General features: G+C 41.8%; 1 protein-coding gene across 2 annotated transcripts in view; it reads right to left on the bottom strand.

The window, feature by feature from the left end:
- Positions 1-17,473: 17,473 nt before the first annotated feature.
- Positions 17,474-23,061, bottom strand: part of NKAIN2 (sodium/potassium transporting ATPase interacting 2) — a 561,651-nt gene continuing 556,063 nt past the window's right edge. Inside the window, exons 7-8 of one of the 2 annotated variants that reach the window (XR_012586233.1) lie at positions 19,651-19,917; positions 17,474-18,225 (exon numbers count right to left, since the gene is read on the bottom strand). Coding sequence is in view for 1 of the 2 variants with exons in the window: in XM_074580840.1 (XP_074436941.1) it covers positions 18,216-18,225 (10 nt within the window). In the remaining variant the exon portion in view is untranslated. The remainder of the gene's footprint in view (positions 18,226-19,650; positions 19,918-23,061) is intronic. The other variant, XM_074580840.1, reaches the window with a different exon arrangement.

The raw sequence follows: 23,061 nt of genomic DNA on the forward strand, positions 1-23,061 counted from the left end.
AATAAGCCTGCTTGTTTACCTAGCATAGATTAGTACAGATCCCTGCTACGAAGCCCAAAATAAAAAGCAAAAAGCAGATTTTATTGGGAAAATTTGATGAGAACTTTGAGAACACAGGGGCTGTATCATTTTTAAACCACAATAAATGACAACAATAAATGGCAGCAACAAAGTCACTGGATGAGTTCCAGGGTATGTTCCTAGAAATTCAGGTCACAGCACTGAAAAGGTAGATATGCTGTAAATAGTGGACGAAGCAGTATTTTGCAGGAGACACTTTGGGGGCATAAGGATTGAGAGTGTAGAACTATCACAGGAAAATCATACTCAAATAGAAAAGAATTTACCACCGTCACTGGATGTCAGTACATACTGTGCAGTATAGCTGAAATAGATCACAAACCTCTAGGGGATATTCTTGACAAATCTTAAGCTTCTGCACCATCTAGACTTCGCACATGATCATAAACCTACAAAGGCATGACTTCAAAGAGAAATACAAGCCCAGAAGAGAAATTCCTGCAGCAACATGTACTAGTGTCTGCAAAAAAGGAGCAGAAATTCTGAGGAAAAATAGAGAGCATCAATGTGATGAATTTTTTAAAAGAATAGGTCAGGATGGCTTGCCCAAAACCAAGTTCTCCTGGCCTATCAGGACTTCTGGAGTGTGAAAAAATCAAAGTTAACTGGAAAATGAAAGGAAAGAAAGCAGCGACACTGAAGAAAACTCCTTCCAGGCATCTGAAAAGATTTATGAATCTGACAACGATGTTATGGGAAGTCTGAGGATCAAACATACTTCATCGGTCCCAAATGTGTGTGAAAGACTACACATGGTTAGGACATGCTGATGTTTTGTATCTTTTTCTTTCATATGGCTATAAAAAGTGTATGGCAACATTTGAAACATTTGAATAAGCTAATCTGCATTAATGAATTAATAGATACTTCCAGTATGGAAATGACTAAACAGATGATGTACTTTAGAGAGCCCAGGAGCAATGGATAACCGATCCAGATGATACCCTTAACCTGACGCTCGATTATAATTACAAAAATATTTTTGAAGTAGCTCCAGTAGGCAATGCATCGCTGATCTCTGGACTGGGCGGAACAAAGGCGACGTTCACTGGCTAAAGCAGCAGTAGCGACCCCGCTTCACGCAGCGAGCCACAGGGCACCTCTGAAAAATTTCAAAGCACTGGCGTTTCATTTACGCGCAGGCACACACAGAGGAGCAGAGGCAGAGGCAAATGCAGCCACCGCCACTGCCCGTTGTCGCACGGGCTGGCTGAAGTGCACACAAATCAGCAAGCGGACTCCGATACTGTTCGAGGTGGTCAAGAGTGCTACTTCTTTGTTTATTAAGCTGCTAAAATGCACCTCGGGAGTCAAACATTTGACCTTCTCAGGCTCTGGCAAGCAGAAAGCGCAAAGCTGTAAACCCCGGTGAAAAGAGTGTCTTTCCCGTTCCAAAACCTCATGTCAGGGTGAAATAAAACAGCTGAGTGAACAGAAAGGGAAAAAAAGTAGAAATACTATTAAAGATAAAAATGCCAGTGTACAAAATCCCTTCCAAAACCGTATTATAAGGACCAGAGCCGCTCCAGTGAGATAACTGATCACCCTGGGCTGGGTGTTAGTGAGCCAAAGAAGGGGTTCCTCTTTGGGTGAAATCACAGATGTTTAGGGGCTGCTTGCATCAGTATGAGCACAGCAGGTGGTGACCACACAAGCTGTGGGACAAGCGGAAGGTGATTCCCAGCAAGCCACCTACCTCTGGGAGAAAACAGGCAACACAGCTCACAGCCTACACACTCCATGGCTGACCTAGCGGCCATACGTATGAATACACAGAACAGGCTTTGATACATTTGTGGGAGAAAATCCCAACTTAAAAGTCAGAGGGACTACATCAGCATCTGCTGAGGTGCCTCCCCTCTGTGGCTTAACCATACTAATTCCTAGCATCCTAACCCTGGTTCAGACCTTGTGGTTTCTTTGAGCTTCATCTTTCCTACGAAAGCATGCACACAGAGCTTTTGCTCAGAGACCCCAAAGATGCATATATTTACATGAGATATTTACTCTACACAGCAAGCTTCCTAAGTGTCCCATTGCCTGGACTTGCATTACTGTCCTGGGTTGTCTCTTCTAATGCTGGGGAAAACTCCACTTTTGTAAGACTCTAGTGTCTGAATTTGTGAAAATATTTACTTTATCGCCAGCTAGGCTATGTGGGATTCAAGGTCTCAGTGTTTTCAAGCCTTGCCATGTGCAGGGATGAGGAGGAGCGAGGCCTGGGCATTTGACCCAGGCTGGCCAACAGGATTATTTCATACCATGAACATCATATTCTATACAAATTGGAAAGTTTGCTGCGTAGTTTCTCTCTCCCTTGATGGCGGTGGTCCAGAGAACTTCTTGCCCTGGTGCTGGACCCGTGAGCCCTTCCCTTCCGCCTGAAGCCGTTGTGCTCACAGTGTCCAATATTTGCTGTCCACTGCTGGGAGTGCACAGCTTCCTGCTGATAGAATTGGCTGGGTATAATTCTTGTATATCTTACATTAGTATCGGGATTAATACTGGTTCTTTAGTATTATTGTTAATTATTTAGTCTTATCCTATTAAATCTATTTATATTTCAACCCTTGTGTTTCCTCGCTTTCCCCGATTCCCCTTTCTGGGTGGGGCGGTGTCATCAGGTGATAGAATAATTGTCTAAATGACAATAAATTGTTACGGGTTTTCTCAAACCATAACAGCTACCCATGGAAGGAGTGAACTTCACTGTCACATCAACTGAAATGGAATTTGTGTCCACCTGCATCTGGGTAAGCAAACTCATGGTTTGGTCTTGTAAAAGCTGACCGGGCTCTCTCTTGGTATGAAATATACACATCTGGTTCATGACCTGCTCTAAAGTTCCTTCATTCTTTGTGGATCTTCCTGTGCCATGCACATATCTCCTTTCTAACACTTGCCTGCCTTGTTTAGCTGTTGATGACCTTCTGATACCCTTCTAAAGAAAGAAGTGGAATAGCACCATCCACCTCCTCAGAGTGTCTAGGAGAATTCAACCTACACAGGAGCTCAAGATCTAGGAACTCGCTGTGATAAGGTCCTCCAAATCTTCCAGGCAGGATTTGGGGTACTATCTATTGCAAACACCTTACTGCCTTAAAGCTTGAATTGTTTCCTATCACCATTTGTGCATTCAAGGCAGGTACTGAGCTGTGTTCCGATTTAAATCTTCTGCAAGCAGTGATTCTGGCACAGCACATTTTACAATTTTGTATGCTTACACTTATGTAACAGAGAAGTATATAGACCCTGAATTTGTAAGAAGGGTCTTATATGAAAAGCTGTGCTCACTGGCTGCCAAGGATGCCTGCTGCTGCTGAGAGGGAAGACACGTTTCCTTGAATTACAGAACGGAACGGCTGAGGTGAGAAGGCATCATTGGAGATGGGCTAGTCCAACCCCCAGCTGAGCAGGGACACGGAGAACAGGTCACCAGGGCTGTTTCTCATTGAGTTTCTGAAGTTCCTTTGCACATTAGAGGTTTACCTTGACACAGACAGCATTTCATTAATGAGAAACTTCAGAGCTGGTATCACAATTTTCTATTAAGTACGAAAATTACAAGTGATGGCGTGAAGGAAGGGGTGTATTTCCTGTCCAAATGTTGCTTTGCAAATAAGATACAGCAGCAGATTTTTTACATCAGCTTAGGGTCTTGTTTGGAAAGACAATACCCAAGAGAGGTGATCTGTCTAAGGAATTAGGCCCTAATTCTGACGAGTGTGAAACTGTCATGTCAGCTTTGCCAGCTGAGCAAATCGGACAACATAGCCCAAGACTCAGACAGCGCATGACGCAGTTTTAAGGTGTGCTGTCGTTTCATTTCTTTCAGCTCACTTCCAAAGCCAATAAATAGTTCCCTGATGTTACTCCAGCTCTTCTAGAGTGAATATCTCTCCTTTAAAATTATGTTTTCTTCCATTTCAGGAACTATTTCAGGCTGCCCAGATAAATATTAAACATTTTACTCTTCATGTTGGGAAAAGTGCCTGGAAGGTGCCGATTGTACCCCGGGCACTTCTCTACTAACCAACAAGAACTGGTAACATGGGCTGCCAAGCTGGTGGCTAGAAATATCCCTTGCTACCAGCCAAAGGCAGGGAGCAGGCGGCAGAGAGATGCAGAGAAGCCCTGAGACCTGAGTGTCGTCCTGACTCTGGCACATAACATTACTCCTGGCTGACAGCGTGACTCACTGGGGTGACTCAGACCTGCAAAACCATCACGGATGTGTAAAGGAACACTTTGTCAGTGAGCAAATTCCTCAGCGACAAGTTTCCCGAGTGCCCCAAACTCCCAGCTTCAGCACCGAGACTCTCTAAATCCCCGCGTAATACGTGCCACCGCAGTTCATCTGCAGCAGCGCGAGGGGCTGGCGTCTGCAGATCTCATGTTTATGGCAGAGTGTGACAGAACACGGTTGGATTGCAGTAATTCATGATGTTTCTGTAACACCACTTCAAGACAGGCATAGGGAGCGACCCCTAAATAATGTTTCTTGGTTGCTATCAGCGTGTGCCAAGCCTGAGTTGCTGATAACAGACTGGTTTTTACATCTTTATTAATTTGAAAGACTGTAACATTTATTTCAGGCTGGTCTGATGCTAGATCACTACTCCCACGAGCCAGTGCAGTAGGAAGGACAGTGACACTGTCAGCTGTCACAGCCAGCAGGGTTTGGAAGAAGACCTTTGTTCTGAGCCTGTCTTTACATGGATTGATAATTTGTTCCTATGTAATGCCATTTGTTTCCATTCTTTTCAGTGCAGTTAATACTAAAGCCTAGGTGGAAGTTAGGGTGAAGTCAGGCTCTTCAAGATGAGAAAATAAGAGAAGAGACTCTCGACTTTTAATCCAGACAGTTATTAAGTGACCTGGTACCTGATATTAAATGGTACCTGCTACTTGGCGGAAGGGAATATTATACATGCAGTTGGAGGCTTCTGAAGTTATTTTTTGAAAATCTGATTATACAAAGGTTGGCACATCTTCTTTGAGAAAGAAAAAAAATCCTTTTGTTTTGAAAGCAGTTTAAGCACACAATCTTCTGTTTTAACTGCCCATACCATACTATGGCTCCTGTAAATACTACCTGATACCTTGAAATCATCTTCTCCAGGACACCATGCTCAAGTGCATGTGGCATGCCCGTAGCTTTATGTCCCGTTGCCAAGCCTGTGAGTAATCTATGCCTTCTCACAATTTTTCTCTCTTTAACAGAAAGTGTCAGCAGCAAACCCCACACGTGCCAGTGGCATTTCTGTAGATAGCTGCACACAAAAGCCAAAGCCTGACGGTTACCATGGGATTCTCTCATTAAGCTTTTACCGAATATACTGCATTCTTCCCTGTCTGCTAATCTTTGCTACTCTTCCCCCCCGCTCCCCCTAATTCTCTTGCCCTCTGCGCGGGAACATGAACCGCATCAAACCCCAGTGAGGGTACGGGAGCTGCTGTGCTCCGGCACCCGGCAGCAAGGTTCCATGGTCGTGTTCGGCTTGAGAAATCCCACCTTTCAAACCCTCACCAAATCGGCATTGCTGTGTATTTTGGAAAAATAAAATAAATCAGCTACTGCACCTGTTGTTATTTATGAATAACAGTCAAAAGCTTTGAAGAAGGAGGGGCCTTAATCTGCCCTCCTGCTGAGTGTTGGACTGGGTTCTTGTTTTCATGAAGGGAGCTCCCTTCGTGCTCCTTTAGCAAGTGCAGGAACCTTCAGAGGGGTGTGTTTTACTCTCTCACTGCCCTGAATGCACATTTATACTTCCAGAGAGGTATGAGAGAGTTCCAGTAATAAAGATTTCACGTGAAGCTGTCCTTTCTGGTTTACATGCATGTCCTGTGTGCCCAGGCTTACAGGAACGGTCCCTGGGGAAGACTTGGCTCTGCAGAAACATCAGCTGTACCCAGGCGTCTCAGAAGACAGATTTCTGTCCTTTTGGATCCTACAAAGAACACGATATAACCGGCTATACCGAACCCCCTAGGGAGGACAGCGCGACGCTTTAATGCACACCCTGTTTTACTTAAGAGAGCTGGACTAGGAAGGGTTTTTTTTCCCACTTAGCTTCTCAGGTAAAGGAGCTCAAGTGACAGATTTTTTCCCTCTGTTGCCCAAAACACCAGTATGCTCCAGATACCTCAAAAAAAAAAATCATCAGCTATCGCACTGCTCTCCTGCTGTGGATGTGCCCCTTTCGAGACAGCTGCTAGCCTGCATCAGGCCGCCCGCGCTGGCTCCAGGTGCTTCGTGGGCTGTGGCCCAAAGCGGTGGCTGCTGTAAGCCCGCAGTAGGTTTTAGAAAGCCAGGAAGGGAATTATAGGGACTTGCTGCTGGCACATTCCTGTTAATGTGTTTGCTCACTTTCTTCAGGATCTTGTGAGAATTACCAGTGAATTCGGATAACTGACAGGATCTTAGTTATAATTAGTAGCAGCTTCCCTTCTGACACACGGGAAGGGCTAACAACATTTTTCTTAAGGCAGTGTTGTTATGCCATCCTCCAGAGAGGTACTTTTAAAAAAACGCATTTTTCTGGCAAAAAGCCTCTCCCACTTGTTTAGGACAGATGGGAGAGGAAGGGATTCTGAAGTGATGGAGTGAGAGGGTAACAAAGTATTGTACAAACTCTTGCAGTGCGTGGGCTGCTGCAGATCAGCTATTTTTGTTGTTACTGACATGCATCTGTTACATCATGAGCTCAAAAAAAAAAGTCACCAGTGGCAAAATAAAAATATCAGCGCAGATGTGGATGAAGTTTCTGTTTCTCTCTCCATACAAACTGTTAAAAATCTCAGGGAAATTACAGAGTCTAATACGTGTAGAGCCCTGAAACTCAAGGGCTGAATCAGATTATTGCATTTATTTAGGCTGACGAGCGAAGTGCACCTGTCCGCAGGGTCTAATCACAGAACACTGATTTTCAAAGGTCCTTCTGTTCCATTTCAGAGGAATTTGAAAATGAAAATAAACATTACTGGGGCTTTCAAAAAGGCCTAAGAAGCTAAATACCCAAGAAGAGTTTAAGATCTGCTGACTTTCAGTGAAACTGGGAGTCTGGTTTGAGGTTAACTCTCCTCATGGACACGAGAGAAATAAGGTACCTGAAGGGGCGACTTGGGCTGCTGAATGCAGTTCTTTACAACTGCAAACAGCCCCATCATGTTTGAGAAGGCTCAGCCTGAGGGACCCTTCCCCCATCTGTATTTCCCCCAAAACTCCTGTAGTTTTACATGACAACTGGTCCTTCTAGGAATTCATCTGATCTCTCTCTCCAGGTTCTGTTACGGACTATACAGATGAAAAGCAAAATGCAGAAAAGGAATAATTCAGGGACAAAAACTGAATGATGAACTTCCATTTCACAACTGGGACTGGGAGACGATCTGGAGGAGTCACCAGTCAACCCAGTTAAACAGAATTTAACAACCTGAGTTAAACAGAGCTTCTGGCCATAATTTTGATGGCTTCCAAGACTGAGGAGTTTTTTTCAGTGTAGATGGTTTGTAGGTCTGAGTCTGGGGATGGCTTTTGGGATTGATCCTGACGGTTAACATGGCTGTCATCTAGTCTTGTATGACACTTTCATGTCATTTTTTTTCCTGATATTTCCTTTGATTTTTCTAAATGTAAAATGTACTTCTAAATGTAAACTGTTCCCCACTGAAATGGGGAATTATAAAATAATAAATAAGTAAAGCAAATAAGTACATCAATAAGCAGTAATAAAAATAATGACACTAAATAATTTTGCACGTGACTCAAGATGTCTTCACAGCCATAAAAAAGGTTTGAATATGTTCAAGTTCAAACAGCGACATAGCTTTTTTTCACCTAGAGTTTATTTTTCATAAGTGCATCTGAGCTATACCTTTTCTAATGCAAAAGTTTTGGAGTGTTGTCCCTGCTTGCCAAAACTCCCTCCTCTAATTTTACTAACTATTTAGCAAGTGCAAAGTCTCTGAGGAGCGAAGCAAGGCAGGTCTTTGTCACCTCAAATATAAAAGCTGTAGCCAGACAAAAGTCTGACTGCTTCTCCTACAAGAAAGGCACGATCCAAGTTAAAACAGAGACCTGGGAAGAGATTCTGGCAGACCCAGACTTGCTTTTCCTGATGGTATCAGGAGGATGTGGCCTCTTGGATGATCCCGTGGTCACCTCTGAGAACTGCTGATGGGTGTTTGGGGCTCTGGCAGGAGCAGGGAGGTAGATCTGGCTGCCCCTGCTTGAAGGGCTTCTCTGCTCCACGTGTGCCTAGAGCTGGCCCTGCTCAGGTGGCACAACAGCACTGACACACTGGATGCTTTGTCACTCAGGACGTAGAGAACCTGCTTAATTTTAATTGGTGCTCACCAATTTAGTTACCCAACGTGCCCATGAGAACTGAGACTGTCATGGGGCAACAGTCTCAAGAGTCCAGGCATGAGACAGAGAAGCTGAAGGGAACAGGCCTGAAGAAGTGCTGCTGTTTTCTCATGTATTTCCTTTCATGGAGCAGAATATGAGGTTGTACACATCAATGACTGTCAGGGTGAGGGTCTCACTTGGACAGAGTTTTGTCAGGAACTTCATTTCAGGCTGTGAATTAACGAATGAGAGCCATTTTTGCACAAGAGAGTCTCCAGGATGAGTGATGCTTTTGGCAAAAGTATTGGATTTCCAGAAGCACTAGATATTATTAGCACATCTTTTGAGGTTGTGCTTTATCTGTTATAAGGATTAGTTTGGTCAATGGAAAACTTATCAAGTCTGAAGAGCTCTGTGCAATTGAGCAAGAAGCCAGAAGGATGTGAAATATATAGACTGAGAATTTTAGGTTACAACTAATATTTAACATTTATTTTTAAAGGGAAAAGAAGTCATGTAGCAAATTCCCACTATCACATTGGCCAAATAACTATGGAAATGTTTTTTGATTCCTCCTTAATACTCATGTTTTGCAGAAAGTCTCACAGGGTGCTAATCCCCTGGAGTTATATTCATTCACATGAAATGAAATACACGGAAGAGTGGGAACGCTAGAAAGATTTTACTGGCACAAATGTGGCAACGAGCAAGTTATGTAGGTCAGCACAAATGAGCATAGATAAAATTTTTATATCATCACACCGTGCATTTTGCAAATGCTGAGCATGAAAGTGGAACAAATCAGAACTTTTGTAGGGGCATTTAAAAATTATCGGGGGGAATTGCTGTGTGGTTTTGTTTTTCAAGGAAAGCAAATATTCAGGCATCTTAATTGCAAAGAGTGCAGTCCTGAATTCTCACTGAAATAAACAGCAAAATTCCTACTGACCTTAATGGAGCTGGGATTTTATCCAGGTAGCCAACTGCAGGAAACTCAAAGAAGGGAAAAATAATAACCCATACGTTTTAGAAACCAATGTTTTTCCTGAAAGCTTTTTTTTCATACATAAAATTCTTATTTTCACTATGAAGGTTAATTCTGAGACTCTCTTAGCCAAGCAAGCAAGATTTTTGCATCCCCTTGAGATGCTAGGAATATTTCCAATGGGAAACAAATACAGCTTAAATGAGAGGTGAATCACAGAATCAGAGAGTGGCTGAGGTTCGAAGGTGCCTCTGGTGATCATTTAGTCCAACCCCCCTGCTCAAGCAGGACCACCTACAGCAGGTTGCCCAGGACCATGTCCAGTCAGGGTTTGACTGTCTCCAAGGGTGAAGGCTCCGCAGCCTCTCTGGGTAACCTGTGTCACTGCTCAGTCACCCACACAATATTCAGAGGGAACCTGCTGTGTTTCCGTGTGTGCCCATTGCCTCTGGTCCTATTGCTGGATACCACTGAGAATTGTCAGCCACTCTTCCCCAGTCCTGTAGCGCTGCACGGGGTTGTTGTGACGCCAAGTGCAGGACCTGGTACTTGGCCTTGTTGAACGTCATACCACTGGCCTCAGCCCATCGATCCAGCCTGTCCAGCCAGATCCCTACCCTCAAGCAAACCAAAACTCCCGCCCAACTTGGTGTCGTCTGCAAACTTACTGAGGCTACACTCGATCACCTCATCCAGATCCTTGATAAACAGAACTTGCTCCAATACTGAGCCTTGGGTAACACCACTTGTGACTGGCCACCAACTGGATTTAACTCCATTCACCACAACTCTTTGGGCCTGGCCGGCTAGCCAGTTTTTTACCCAGTGAAGCTTATGCCCATCCAAGCCATGAGCAGCCAGTTTCTCCAGCGAATGCTGTTGGAAACGGTGTCAAAGGCTTTACTGAAGTCTAGGTAGACAACATCCACAGCCTTTCCCTTGTCCACTAAGGGGGTCACCTTGTCATAGAAGGAGATCAGGTTAGTCAAGCCGGACCTGCCTTTCATAAATCCATGCTGACTGGGCCTGATCACCTGGTTGTCCTGTACGTGCCACATGATGGCACTCACGATGATCTGCTCCATAACCTTCCCCACCGTGGCGGTCAGACTGACAGGCTTGTAATTCCCTCGATCCTCCTTCCAGCCATTCTTGTAGATGGGTGTCATATTTGCTGATTTCCAGTCATCTGGGACCTCCCCAGTTAGCCAGGACTGCTGGTAAATGATGGAAAGTGGCTTGATGAGCACTTCCACCAGCTCCCTCAGTACCCTTGGGTGGATCCCATCCAGCCCCATAGACTTGTGTGTGTGTAAGTGGTGCAGCAGGTCTCTAACCACTTCCCCTTGGATTATGGGGGCTTCATTCTGCTCCCTGTCCCTGTCTTCCACCTCAGGGGGCTGGGTACCCTGAGAACAAGTGGTCTTACTATTAAAGACTATTAAAGACTGAGGCAAAAAGGTACCTCAGCGTTTTCCTCATACTTTGTCACTACATTGATAGATAGTGTGGAGTTTTCTAAATCCACTGGGGAAAGTTGTCACACAATGCAGGCTGCCACGGCTCTTTTGATTGGGACTGTGATCTTTTGCTTTTCCTGAGAAGTCATTCCTAGCCACCTAAAGTGGGGTCAGATTTTGGCCAGTGCTGAAAATGCCTGAAAATCACACCCACACTACATATGTATATGCAACAAACACGAGAAATGCTGTTTGTTTGTTTTTTTTTTTATTTAGAGTTCACTGTTCCTGATATTTTAAAATAAAAATATTTATCCAAATGAGACTCAGCACTTTCAAAGCATGGTTTCCTTTCTGTTTCAGTTCTTCATCCTTCACAGACCTCTGTCGTGGCCAGCATCTGCCATTTCGCAATCCGTGATTTGTCTAATTTTGCCATTTCTGTATATTGACTTTGAAGCACATACTATGATAATATTAAAATAGAAAAGCTATCTAATCCTATGGAAAACATAGTGAAACTGCTGACACTTGTAAAACATTCTTGCATTGTTTTCCTGGATTTGAACTACAAAATATAAGGTCAAATCAAAGATGTGACAGTTATTTTAGTTAGCTTCAAGAGTGTTCAAAATGTTTTTCATAGTTAAGTTTCTGGCTAAGGTTTAAGCAGGTGCCCACATGTTATGCTATACAAGACCTTACATCCCTGTCACGTTCAGCAGACAGTGAAAGCAAAGATTAAATGGAAAACAAGTCTTTATATTAATTATAGATGGCTAGTATTTCTCAGGACCTGAGGGAAATAAACAAAAGTTCTTGGCTACTGGAAGCTCAGAGTGTATTGCTTTAAATCAGTAGATGTGGACAATTTACATGCACAACATGCCACATATCGGCATAAAAATATTTGTCAAAAATTGATGAATGAAAGAAGAAGAATAATGAAGAAAAATGACACTACACATACCCTCCAGAGAGCAAAATAAACAATGTAAGTGTTTGGTAAATAAATCCCTGCAGAACTCTTAGAAATGACTTACTGATTAATTGAATCAATCCATCAACCTTTTGTGACGGCATCAATTTGCAGTCCCTTCAATGTTGTTCTTCTTCCATAGCTACTGCTTTTGATGCCTTTAAAATGCAGGATATGATATAATACATCTATATGGAGCTATCATAAATTAATTGGATACTCTAGTGAGATATAATTGGCTGATTCTTTTCCTCAACTCTCATACGTACATGCTTAAACTAATCATATCACCTTATAATTCTACTTCTACCTTCCCTTTCTTCCCCACCCTCCTCCTTTTCCTGAAGGTTTTTGACACCCACTTTTTGATTAATCAAAATTTAACAGCAGAGTGCTTTGAATCTATTGAGAGGAGGAATAGGAAAAGCTAAGTAGAAAAGGTGAAAGACTGTGTGTGTGGTTTTGTATCCCCACCATGAAATATACTCAGATAACAGGTATGTATGTGTGTGTGTGTGTGTGTATGATTGAGAGAAATAAGCCAACATTTAGCACAAATGCACATAGATGCATGAATACTGAGGATCCCATGTAAATTAATGCAATTGCACATACTCACGTGTTCTCCCAGGAACAAAAAGTTCACCTGCGTGCATAGGAACCAACGATCCAAATGTTTGCAAGAGAAAAAAAAAAAACAAACTGAGACAAATTTGAAGAGACTGAAATGTGAATCTAATTCAGTCAACGTGTTCACAAACACATTTTCTTCGAATTTCCTTCTAGTTCACCTGTGCCTTTTGTAGCTCCAGATATTTATGACTCTCTTTGTACTCACTGAACTATAGCTTTAGCAAATGTAATTGCACATTTGAAAATGATTCCTACTAGGGCTGCTGTACCTCCTGGCTTCTGTAGGACTGCCAACTTTTACCGTTCTGTTAAGCATCTCCCTATGTCTGGGGCCTTTGGAGGATATACGTAACCTTTGTGCTTCCTCTTCTTCCAGTTTTGCACATATCCACAGTGACACCATCCTTCATGACTGTCATCACCATCATTATCTGAACAGCTTGAAACAATGGATGTGACAGACCAGTATGTAATTTGGGGAAGGTATTTGGGGTTATATTCACACAGAGAGGGAGAGGGAGAATGGGACAAGAAGCTGGTGACAGGGAGAAATAAATGAAATATGTATGAAATAGCATTATGTGCGGCCAAACAGAAGACTGTTGAAGAGCACAAGCTGAATATGAACATGCTCCTTCACATTTAGCCCCACATAACTTATTTCCCAGCAAGATGAAGGCAAGGACAGGGAAGTGATTAGGTAACAGATGGCAGCAAAGATCCTCTTCCACTCATGAATGCAGAAGCTTTTGTACAGGAGATTTAATTTTGAATCAGAGATGACCCCAAGCAATTTTTTAAATTCTTGTGTTTCACAGTGCTCCTATCAATCCAAAATAATAATCCCAAGGCATTTGGAAGCCTCAAGAGCTGTTTTCTACTCAACGGAGAGCAGGAAAGGTGGTGTTTTGGTAGGACCTGTTTAAAAAACTCTCTGGTGATCTCAGGATTTGGAAGATGCTTGTAAAAGACATTATCTGTCTTGGATTCTAAGAAATAAAGGAAGAGTGCATTTTAAAAGAGCCTTCTTTTCTACATATGGAGAAAGATGTGCAACAAAGGTATGTATGATGCTACTTAAAACTCTACATTTGGTACAAAATCTTTTTTTCTATCCCGCTCAGTTAGGCAAAAGTCACAATTGCACAGGGGCTATCGCCCCTCATGGTGAAGCTCTGAAGAGAGGCACTTGTCAGGACACGAGACCAAACAGGCACGATTTCTCCAGTCCATGGCTGGGGGTGAAGCATATTAGTGATTACAGGAAGGAAATGTCTTTTACTGGCTCTTTCTGTCTTGTGCCAATTCTATACATGGATGAATAACTGCAGTTCTAAAGGGCAGTTTCTTTTATGCATTATGATTACGTTTAATATTGCACATAGCTTGGAGCAGACTGATTAGCATAACAACAGCCTACATCTTTCTCCAAGCAGCAGTGGACACTGTGCTGTCTGCAGTATTTCTGTGCATCAGCTCTTCAATAAAACCTGTCTCACCTTTAGTGTCTGTCACCAATACACATACACCGTGAAGAAGCCAGAGTCAGATTAGCTAGAAAACAAACTCAAAAAGTCTATCTATTTTTTCTCAGCTATGTTGAAGAGACTCATCAGTAGAAAGCAAGGAAGCAATACCTACACAGACTATACACGGGGCTTTCCGCTTTTGTGAGAAAAATCCTCATCCTCTGAGTAATTGTATTGAAAAAGAAAAGAGAGGACTGGATATAAAAATATTACAAGCTGGAAGGACTGATGATGTATGGAGTTTTGTTTTGCTTACTATCCGTGTGCTTAAATGGAGGGTGAGAGTGCAAGTGATCAAAACCTCCAGTCACTGAGTTAATAGCCACTCCTATTCGGAGACATCCAGAGATCGATACATACTGCACTCGCCTCTGTCAAAACGCCGTATGGCAGCTGAGTATTGCAACCAGTGCTTAAATTAAGCGAGTGGAACACAAACCATTTCTGCTTACCTGACTGAGAAGTATCACTCACACTACAATTATCGCATAAAAAAATGCCAATGACAATAATTAATGAACTGTCTTCCTAAGGACTAGTTTTAGGAGAACACGACTGAGTATCTGGAAATGTACACCAGCTATACCAAAATGACCTCAGGCAAGCTGTCAATATATGTGAGCTCAATGAAGACGTTGCCTAAGACAGGATTTCATCATTTCAGTGTAGGGAGAATGAACAGCATATAAAAGAATATTAATGCAGTGGAAATATCCATGTTACATAGCTCCCTCTTCACAAGGATTACTTTTGCAATACTTAACACTGTTGGCAACTGTAAACCTATCATAGGCTTAAAATTCCTGATGAGTGGGCAAAAATCCCCGTTTTCGAAGTGAAGAGTCTATTGCAGTCAGCCTCGTAAAAGAAACCTTTTAGTGTCAGTGATAATGAAAATACCTGCTACCTATGACAGAGTTAAAATGGTGTCATGACCTGGCAATTTCTATTCAGTGCTGTCACATCCATGCTCTGCACAGATCAGGACTGTCATCATGTAAATGTAATGGGATTCTTTATCCTGCATTGTTGCTCAGTTGGGAGCAGTAATTCTAAGTTTCCTGAAAGTTGTGAATAGCAGCAGGGGGGCATGAATAGCTTGGAAACCTATATTTTTTCCATTTATTTTTTTTAAATGCAAATTACACTAGTAAGTCAAAAAAATCACTTTTGTTAAAAATACATTCAGAATTAACAAATGCCAAAAAGAAAAGAAAAAAAAGACACATTTGGATTGTATCTCTTGCCTTCTGAATATTTAAGTTTATAACAAAAGCCCAGCCTAGAAAAATAACATTCTTTACTGGATTTTGAGGAGGATACAGCTGTACAAATCAAAAATGTCATCCAGATATTCTCACATTACTGTGCTCTAAACTGCTTCCAGAAGAGATCTGTTCACTAATCATTTAGTTTAGTAGTCAACAGTCCTAATTTCTTTTTAATGGTGGTGCTTTAACTGCAACTTAAGCAGGGTTATGAATACCAACTTCATATAGGTATGTATGTGTATATATATATATGTATACTGTGTGTATGTGAGTGTGTGTATATCTGCTCTATATGTAATATATGAATACACATGTATGCTGTAATACTTAATAGTTAGATGTGCTTCCTATTTCCTAAGCACTTTACAAACATTAACAATTCAGGCCTCACAAAAACCCCGTGAGGCCCACATTATTCCCGTTTTATAGATGGGAAGACTAAGACACAGAGAACTTAAGGCCACAATTTTCTAAATTAAAATCAGGCCTAAAAGCTACATGTAGACACTTCATTAAATTGTCTGACTTCTAAAATTGCTAACTACCAGCAGCTGCTGTTCTGTAGGAAATCACTGAAACGTACGGAAAATTATCTTCTGAAAACTGGGTCGCTGCTTAGGTGCCTAAACTGGTTTCTTTTCATGTTAAAAACCCCCATTTTTATAGAAATATAATTTTGATTAACTGTTATACAGGGAAAACTGAAATACCCTGTTACAACCATTTTGTTCCAGTTAAGCCTCTACATTGTGTTTAATACTATACATCTGCTATACTTAATACTACCTAAAGAAGGAACTTTTGCAATTTTTTATGTTATGGGAAATTTCAGCCTGGCACTTGGAAGGTGCATGATTTCCCAGGGAGTGAAACGCGGCTCTACCCAGAACGAACTCAGAATTTCAGGTACCCAAGTCTGAAAATTTAAGTTTGAGATCCAAACCTGCAATGAATGCTTTATGGGATCAGGCCTAGGGCATGTGCCTAATTCCTGCAGGAAATCTAGTGGGCTCTGGGGCTGGAGCCCTTGGCCCCCTGCATCAGATGCTTCCTGGGTTATGCAGCCCCTGTCAATAGCTATTCCTGCGTATTTTATATACATAGACATATACACACACACACATTCTTACATATATATATATATATAAAAATCTCACTGAATAAATGCAAGTGAAGTTCCTGAACATGTCCCGTATCTTGTTTTCACTGGTGAATGCCTGTTCCTCTGTCATTGTCCAGAGTTGCTGCTTGTGACACTGTACATCCATGCAGAGACAGCAAAGGGCACTGGTTTGTACAGGGATGGATGAGTGGCGTGAGCGCACAGGCCGTGGGAGCTCGGGAGCCCTGCGTGCGTGAGGGTTCGGCCAGCAAGGACAAGCGAGAGGCTCAGGGGCGACTCAAGCCTTTCCCAAGCACCGACCTTCCCCCTTGCCCTCAAAAGCTACGTGGTCACCTCAGGTGTGGCAGGTGCGTGCGTTTGCCTATGCAAGGTCTGAGCAAAGAAACAATGACAATCCAAGTTTCTGAAAAGCCTGAGCAAAATATTGGGTTTTTTCCTAATGAAAGCCACCTAAGTGCTTGAAAATACAGATCAGATGTAGAACAAAACATATGTTCCTAGGAGTTCAGAGTATTTCATATACACATTGACCTACTAGCAAAATTCCCAAAGGCATCTTGTTGCCAACTACGTAACAGCACAGTTTTTTTTCAGCCACAATAATACAGGAAGATAAAATACACGTTCTAACACACAACAGATCCCCCAAATATACCACAAAAAGGTCTCCAATATTTCTTCAACTCAACTAGTCCCTCCCCGCCCACCCTAGCTGAAACCAAAAAATAAAATATATGGATCCCTTATGGCGCAATTAGAAAAAAAAAGCTCACTTACAGAGAATTTTCAGTTGAAATTAGATATAAAAGAGTAAACGTAGCTAGTACATATTCAGTTGGCCTTTGTTGATAGAAATCTGCAGATGTCTCTGTAGTTAGTAAAAGACATTTAGAGATAGCTATAAAAGCACCTACAGTGCGATAAATAAAAACAGCGGGATTAAGAAGCACTGTTTCTGCTGCTTATTTCCAGTAGATTCAATTATTAGTTTATGTTACCCCTTTCCCCACCCCAACCCCCAAAAGGTCTTTTTTCTTTTTTTTTTTTCTTTTTTTTCTTAACCATTATAAACTGTGTCTTGACCACTGTGGAGCCTCAAAAGTAAAGCACTTCTCAGACAGCTGGCAGTTTTCTACTTGGTCGCTCTGGAGCCATGGAGCAACAGAGCCTTATTCCCTGACATAAAAACAAAACAAAACCAAACAGAAGAAAACCACTGACTTAGAAATCGTTCGGAATTAACAGCAGCAAGTTGAGCCTAAAGGACGTTACTTCAGAAAGCTTGCACGGAGTTTCTCTGATGTGCAACGCAGTTGGGTTAAGGCAAGTATGAACTGTACAGCCTTCAGGGCAAACAACGCGCTGTCTGTTGACTTCTGCTGCAAGGTCATCCTGGTATTTTTAGTGTTGTCTTGACTAAGGAGACTCGACGCGGCCAGGAGTGCAGAGTGGGCTCCGAAAGCACTGAATGGGCTGGGTTCATGTCCTAATCCAGACGGGCCACACTGGGGGTGGCCTGGGTAGGGAAGAGCCAGAAGATGGCACCAATGCCTCTGCTCTGTCCCTCTGGTGCTGGGAGGCAGGATGTCCAAGGTGGGGGCCTCGGGCATCTCCCTTTAGTACCTGTTAGAAAGAGGGGCTGAAGTTTCCGTTGCTTTTTGTCTCACTGTTCAATCAGCTTCTTTTTTTCTTTTTTTTTAGCACAAAAAATGGATTTTTTTTGCTCTTTGAAGAAGCAGGGGGCCATCCTGAAACAGTTTCTTTGACAGGTCCTCCAGCCCACGTTGAGTAGCCTCTTTGTTTACTTTGACCTAGAAGAAAGACAGAAAAAGAAAGATACTTATAATCCACCATATACCTATGCAATCCCAGCCCCGTTGATCTGGTGCCCTTTTGCAAGCAAGTGTAAGCCACCAACCAGTAATGGTTAAGGTACCCATGAGAGGAAGAAGACAGAAAGGCAAGGTGATTAATCAGGTGATCTCTCTCTGGAGAAGTCAGCATAGGTTTTCTAAACCTTTCTGGGCAGAAGCGATATTTAATTAGAAACTTAACTATATATCCACGTGTCAACTGGAAGATGACCTGAACTGTAATAATTCATCAGAAATATAGCTGTCTTTATAAAGGCAAGAAGTGAGGCAGTTATGCAGGACAGAAGGGCTGAATCTCAGGTGCCTGGGAAAGTCACCCGAGGCTCATTGGCAAAGGAGAGAGCATGTGTGAGTGCCACAGCCCTGTACACCTGAAGAGTCCTGTCCCAAACCCGTGTTTTGTAACTCCAGCTTTCAGCCTAAAACAGACAAGATGATGGTTGCTAGGCAAGGCTTAGCTGGCAGTTTGTTTAAATGGAATGTTGCCCATAATGTCTGAATCCCACAAACACGAATCTTAAGGAGACAATAGCACAGCAGGTTTAAACTGCAGGAATTTGCTGAGTGTCGCGGTGGTTATAGTCTAGGTGCTGTTTCTTGTGTCTTGCTTATATTTCATTTATACTTCAAGTGAATGGTAGAGTAGGCAGTACCTTCAGCATAGAATCATAGAATCATAGAATGGTTTGGGTTAGAAGGGACCTTAAAGATCAGCTAGTTCCAACCCACATGTGCAATTTAGATGAACACCTACAGCCTTAGACTGTGAGACCATGATAGCAGGGCAAAGACATTAACCCCTCCTACACCTCTCTGTCCCTGAGTTATTGACTTGAAATCCCTCTCATGTTTGGTGAAAGGTAGGACCCCATCAGCCAGAAACTGTCGTTAAATGCCTTCTATTTGAAAGCAATGCCTACCAATTCTTGTCTTGGGTAGCAGAATGCACATAAGTGGACATATATATATACACACACATATATAAAGGGGTCTATGTGCATATAGGTGTGTGTGTTTCTATGCATATACAGTATATGTGTGTGTATATATTTCTTTAATGCAGATTCTCAGACTTCACAGAATATGAGGAAAGCAAGCTCCACTTCAGGGCTGAACTGCTTTTGAGCAATTTCTCCAGTGCATTAGGCATCAGCATCAGACACGCATGCGTTTTTTTTGCTTCACTTCTTCTTTTCTTGAGCAGCAAACAAGTTTACTGTGAAAAACATAAAGAAAAATCTCTCTCCCCTCCCTCCTTCCTTCTATTTTTAGAGCAGTGATCATGCAGTGCAGTCTTGTTCCACAACTATAACTGTATTTTCTCATGTGCAGCAGAATCAGTGCCATGGAGTGTTTAGTCACCTTCCTCGGTCACCTCCCAAGAGCAGAATTTTCTCTTGACAATTGATTTCCACCATCTTATTGTGTTCTTGTCCCATGGTCTGGAAATGAGCACCGGCATCTCCCGCACAGAATGCCAGGAAGCTGCTTTTTGGTACATCAGCTGTGGCCACACTGCAAGGAGGTACATGAGCACCGGTTCTGTCCCGTTCTGTTTAAAAAGCGTATTCGTTTTGAAGGGACTGTCTAGGCTTCTTGGCTTGTACAGCATAGAGCACGCTGTTGGCACTTAAATAATAAAAAAAAGCCGTTTATAACAGGTAGATAAACATCATGATAAGAATTCTCCCCCAAAACACCAGTGTTTTATATAAAACATAATTCCAAATGGAATATATTTTTCTCTTTAAAAAGGAAGCTGATTTAAATTAAACGTGAAATTGGGAGAGATGATAAGGAGAGTTATGATTGGAATTCAAAGCCTAAAACATAGAGAAAAGAAACAAAGTGAGTCTGAATCTAATAATTCTAGACTATTTAAGGAAATGGTAACCAGAGATAGTCACCTCAATTTACTATCTACAGATAATGTTTTTCTTTTTAATAAATCTTTTTCTTCTTTTTAATAAATCAAGAGGTTTTTTTTACTTAAGTATCCTGTTCATTTATGGTAGTTTTGCATAACTGATGAAATTCCACACAAATATACTGTGTGTTTAAACTGAATTGGAATGTTTTCATAAGTAGAGCTTGACTGATATCACAAATAAAAAGTAATAATCCTGTAGATAAAAAAGTCCTGCCACAATAGAAATGTAAACATGAAGAGCCTGAATAAATCAATATTTAATTGCACGTGTGAGTTTGTGTAGGTTCGGTATAACCCCCAAATTAACAAAATGAAGTGCTAACTTTAGCACACAGGAGGAAACTGGTAACAAAACAGTGTGTCCTAACAGATTGCAATTACTAAACACAGCATTCCTTCAGGATAATAATTAAACTGTGCATGTATAAAACAGTTAAAATTGATTTAAATCGCTTGGATGTAAATCTGTCTGGCTTGAATTGAAATAGAAGTTTGCGTTGATGGAATTCTGTCATTGCAACCCACTAAATCAATTCACATCAGCAAGCAGCACGTGGGGGATGACTGAGACCCACCACACAACTCTATATGTCTTTGAGAGTTGTACTATTTCTGTATATGAATTGATTTGGTAAATATAGGGGGGTTTCTCTGTGCTTATTACTGAAATACATGTTGAAATTTGCATTTCGACAGAACCTGTACAACCATTAGAAGCTGATCGTTTTGACAAGCTCTTCAAAGCCGAGGCCATGTGTTCTTCTTCACTTTTGTAGCATGCCTAGGACACCTGTAGGTACTACCACACCACAGACAACACAAAGAGGTGTTATTGTGCCTTTGGATATAGTCAGTAACCAGATGATTTAAAGGCAACTATCTTCTATTTCTCCCATAAACCCAGAGCTCCACATGAGTTGCACCCAGTGCGAACCTCAATAGTAGAGGACGTAGAGTTGGCAAAAGCTATCTTCAGGTTTTCTTGAACTTTTGCAGGAATTAGGCAGGCTTAATGTATCCCCCACTGCCTACGGATTCAAAGACATTTTGTAGCAATTGATAAAGTTGTGGAAATAGTGATATGAATACAGCTATATGGATATGTATGGGTATAGTTGTATCCTGGATGGATATGATTATACCTTGGGCAGTGGTGAGAGTATGGCACTCCATAAAGCAGAAGTCTATTCTATTCTATTCTATTCTATTCTATTCTAGTCTAGTCTAGTCTAGTCTAGTCTACTCTACTCTAATTCTACCCTATCCTATCCTATCCTATCCTATCCTATCCTATCCTCTGCCTTTCTATGTTTAATGATTCTTAGTGTTTACTCATCCCCTAGAGATGCTGAGCATTGTAAAGTGCAGGTGACATTGGCCAGAGACTAACGTAAAGTCCTGTATTATTCTTTTTTTCCTCCTTGAATACTATGGAGGCTATCACTGATGTTCTTTGGGGAACAAGATCCCTAGGGAACCAAACCCTTCCTCCCAACAAATAAAGCTTTAAAACACCAAGTATGGCCTGCTGTTATCATATCAGTATGTTTTGATTTTCAGTATGTAATATTGTTGTAAATAGTGCTACAAGCAGATCAAACCACGGCTTGATTAATTTGACATTCGAATTTGTCACTCCACTAGCTAATGGTCTGCCTACATTTACAGAGCAACTGCAGTGTGAATACATATGCATGTGCTCCTGGTGCGCCTCAGCTGTAAATAACCAAAAGGTATTACTAAATGCCGTAAAAGCCTCTCAAAGACAGACTGTAGCAATTCTAGAGAACCTTGTCAAATACTATACACTCAGAGAGAAACATGAAGTGTCTTTGTTTGACTGTGGCTGGGACATGGCGGTACTTTTGTGGGTTGATTGGACAAAACGTCAGCTCACATACTGATTTCTGTCTCTCAGTTAAGACAGCGAAGTCACCTACACTCAAGTGAGCGTGCAGCATTGAAATAAGGCAGAACACAGTTTACATGAGTTAATCATATATCTCTTCATCTCAGCTACAAGCGCAAAAATATTGCCGCCTTTTTTTTTTTTTTCCACAGGCCTAGATTTCTTTCCAGTCAGTATGAAGATGCTCACTAAATGCAATCTGTTGTTCTGGAAGAAACACTGAGAGTATAAAGAGAATGGGATAATATCTCAGCTAGAGGGCCCCATATGTTGATGACAAGGTATGGTATACTGAGAAAGAAATAGGATTAGAATCGTTCTAAGTACCTACGAGCCACACATAATACTAGGCAGGAAATAACATTTTCTAAATGCGCAGCACTGTGCCAAAAGTGCAGGTGAAAAATCTTTACTTGAGCACAGACAGATGGGAAGCTGAAGTTAAGATGGCACTGGAGATATGCACTATTGTAATTTGAGATTATTAAAAAGCTCCTAGCAAAGCTCCCAAAGGGCCCAATCCTAAGCACTACCGCAGAATTGATTGTACCACTGATAAAGGAGTAAACGCCAGTTCCAAGCAAAAATCCACTAATCCATTAGCAGACTTGCTTCCACTAATCAGAAGAAATGAATTTACATTCAAAGGTGAATGGAAGTGTATGTTGGGATGAATATCGTTTGCCTGTATTTAGTTCTTTTCCTCAAAAGATGTGTTCAGAAGAGAAACAAAGGAAAAAAGTAAATGTTGCCCTTTTGTGAGCTGTTCTGTGCCGTGCTTTTACCGTGTAGGTGATGGCAAATAGTGATGGTGAATAACATTTCAAAAGGCTGCAGCAGCGAGGTAAGATTTATCTGGGCAGTCAGGACTGTTCTGAATTGCAGTTGGCATCAGTACAGGAAATATTTGGAGATGATTATTCCTGGACAGGTC

Source organism: Larus michahellis, chromosome 3 (assembly GCF_964199755.1).
Source record: "Larus michahellis chromosome 3, bLarMic1.1, whole genome shotgun sequence".
Classification (NCBI taxonomy): domain Eukaryota; kingdom Metazoa; phylum Chordata; class Aves; order Charadriiformes; family Laridae; genus Larus; species Larus michahellis.